At 55.3% G+C, this 2,484-nt stretch overlaps 1 protein-coding gene across 1 annotated transcript in view; it reads left to right on the top strand.

Annotated features, from left to right (window-relative positions):
• Positions 1 to 2,484, top strand: part of LOC125487768 — a 15,663-nt gene that overhangs the window by 5,044 nt on the left and 8,135 nt on the right. Inside the window, exon 2 of the mRNA XM_048620029.1 lies at positions 2,088 to 2,229. Within this exon, the coding sequence (XP_048475986.1) occupies positions 2,088 to 2,229 (142 nt within the window). The remainder of the gene's footprint in view (positions 1 to 2,087; positions 2,230 to 2,484) is intronic.

Genomic DNA, 2,484 nt, shown 5'->3' with positions numbered 1-2,484 from the left:
CCCCCCTCCCCCTCCCTCTCCCCCCTCCCTCTCTCCCCCCTCTATCCCTCCCCCTCGCTCCCCTCCCCTCCCCCTCTCCCTGTGTTACCCTCTAACAGATGGTAGGGGACCTACTGCCAGTCCCCAATGGGGGGGTGATGCCAGTTTGCCGGGAGATGGCACTGTTCCGGTGGTGACCGGGGAACGGGACCCTGCCCCGAGCTCTCAATGGGCACCAGCAGCTTCCCCGAACGGAGCCGGGACTGTCAGCCCCCAGGAAACAACAGGGAAACGCACAGCATCATCCCATGGGCAAGGTGAGACCAATGGCTGCCCCTCATTGGCTGGGGCTTCACCCTGGGTAAGGGCTTCGCTGGGGGTGGGCAATAAGAGGGGGGGTGGGGGGGGGGGGTATGTGCGATGACCGGAGTGGAGGGGTGGGAAGGGGAAGGCCCACTGGCTCTCTCTCACCCTCTCCTGCATTGCCGTAGCGCCTAATCTCACAGCCACTGCGGTCTGCTGTCCCCGAGGCAGTGCCCAATCTCTCCATCTCTCCGTGTGACCCCAAACAGCTCAATATCGCCTCCTCATGGCCTGAGCTGTTTGTTTCATCTTTTCACTGGACCTGGATCTGCTGTGTTTATTGCCTCATCCCTAGTTGCCCCCCTTGAGAAGGTGGGGGGGGTGAGCTGTCTTCTTGAACAGCTGTGGGTTGACCCACAATGCCCCTTAAGGAGGGAATTCCAGAGATTCTGACCCAGCGACACTGAAGGAACGGTGATATATTTCCGAGTCAGGGTGGTGAAGGGCTCGGAGGGGAACTTGCAGGGGGATGGTGTTCCCATGTTTCTGCTGCCCTTGTCCTTCTGGATGGAAGTGCTTGTGGGTTTGGAAGGTGCTGCCTGAGGATCTTTGGTGAGTTTCTGCAGAGCATCTTGTAGATGGTACACACTGCTGCGACTGAGCGTCGGTGGTGGAGGGAGTGGGATGTTTGTGGATGTGGTGCCAATCGAGCAGGGGCTGCTTTGTCCTGGATGGTGTCGAGCTTCTTGAGTGTTGTCGGAGCTGCCCCCATCCAGGGTAAAGTGGGGGGTATTCCCTCACACTCCTGACTTGTCGATGGTGGGACAGGCTTTGGGGGGGGAGTCAGGAGGGGAGTTACTCGCTGCAGGATTCCCAGCCTCTGACCTGCTCTTGTAGCCGCTGTGTTGATGTGGTGAGTCCAGGTGAGTTTCAGGTCAATGGTAACCCCCAGGATGTTGATAGTGGGGGGTTTCAGTGATGGTAACACCGTTAAATGTCAAGGGGGCAGTGGTTAGATTGTGTATTATTGGAGTTCAGTTGAATTTCAGTTCAAGGGGACAGAGCAATGGGTGGAGGTCCTTCGGGGGGTGATCCAGGCACCCCGCAAATATTTAACACTCAATATATCAGATGGAACAGAAAGCTGCCTTTTCTCTAAGTTAGAGATAGTAGGAACTGCAGATGCTGGAGAATCCGAGACAACAAGGTGCAGGGCTGGATGAACACAGCAGGCCAAGCAGCATCAACGGGTTAATAAAATGGGGGGGAGTAATTTTAAAACGGAAGGAGATGTGAGGGAAATTTATCTCGCCCTGAGAGCCGGAAGGGTCTGGAATAAATTGATAGTTGATCGTGGAGCTGAGAGGGTTGGTTTATGAGGAGAGATTGGGTAGACTGGGACTGTACTCATTGGAGTTTAGAAGAATGGGGCGGGGGGGCGGTGATCTTATGGAAACATATAAAATTATGAAGGGAATGGATAAGATAGAAGCAGGGAGGTCGTTTCCACTGGGCGGGTGAAACTAGAACGAGGGGGCATAGCCTCAAAATAAGGGGGGAGCAGATTTAGGACCGAGATGAGGAGGAACCTCTTCTCCCAAAGGGGCATGAATCTGTGGAATCCCCTGCCCAGAGACGCAGTTGAGGGCGTTGTTAAGGCAAAGATAGATTTTCGAGCAGGAGAGGGATTAAGGGTTAGGGTGAGCGAGCTGATCAGCCCCGATCCTATGGGATGGACCGAACGGCCCACTCCTGCTCCTGTTTCCCTGAGAGTCACCAGCGTGGGATCTCCTTCTCTCTCACAGGCCTGACAGCAAAGTCAGAGGTGGATCTCAGCAGCTGTTGTCCCCAGGCCAGTCGCTATGAGGTAAAAGCTGGACACTTCAACCGCTTCCAGAAGTGTTACCGAACGGTGAGAGTTTGTGGGACACTGCAAGAGGCCGTCATGTGAGTATGGTCCACACGGTGTCACCTCCTCTAGAGACGTCATGCTTCTGCCCCCCTATAACGGGGCTTGCTCACAGAGGAAAGCTCCCTCTACACTGTCCCCCCATCAAAAACTCCCAGGGACAGGGGGTTAGATATAGAGTAAAGCTCCCTCTACACTGTCCACCCTCATCAAACACTCCCCAGGACAGGGACAGCACGGGGTTAGATACAGAGTAAAGCTCCCTCTACACTGTCCCCCCATCAAACACTCCC

The sequence above is a fragment of the Rhincodon typus genome, chromosome 45 (assembly GCF_021869965.1).
Source record: "Rhincodon typus isolate 14 chromosome 45, sRhiTyp1.1, whole genome shotgun sequence".
Taxonomy (NCBI): Eukaryota; Metazoa; Chordata; class Chondrichthyes; order Orectolobiformes; family Rhincodontidae; genus Rhincodon; species Rhincodon typus.
Note: the sequence above shows the minus strand (reverse complement) of the source record. Positions and strands in the feature narration are given on the sequence as shown.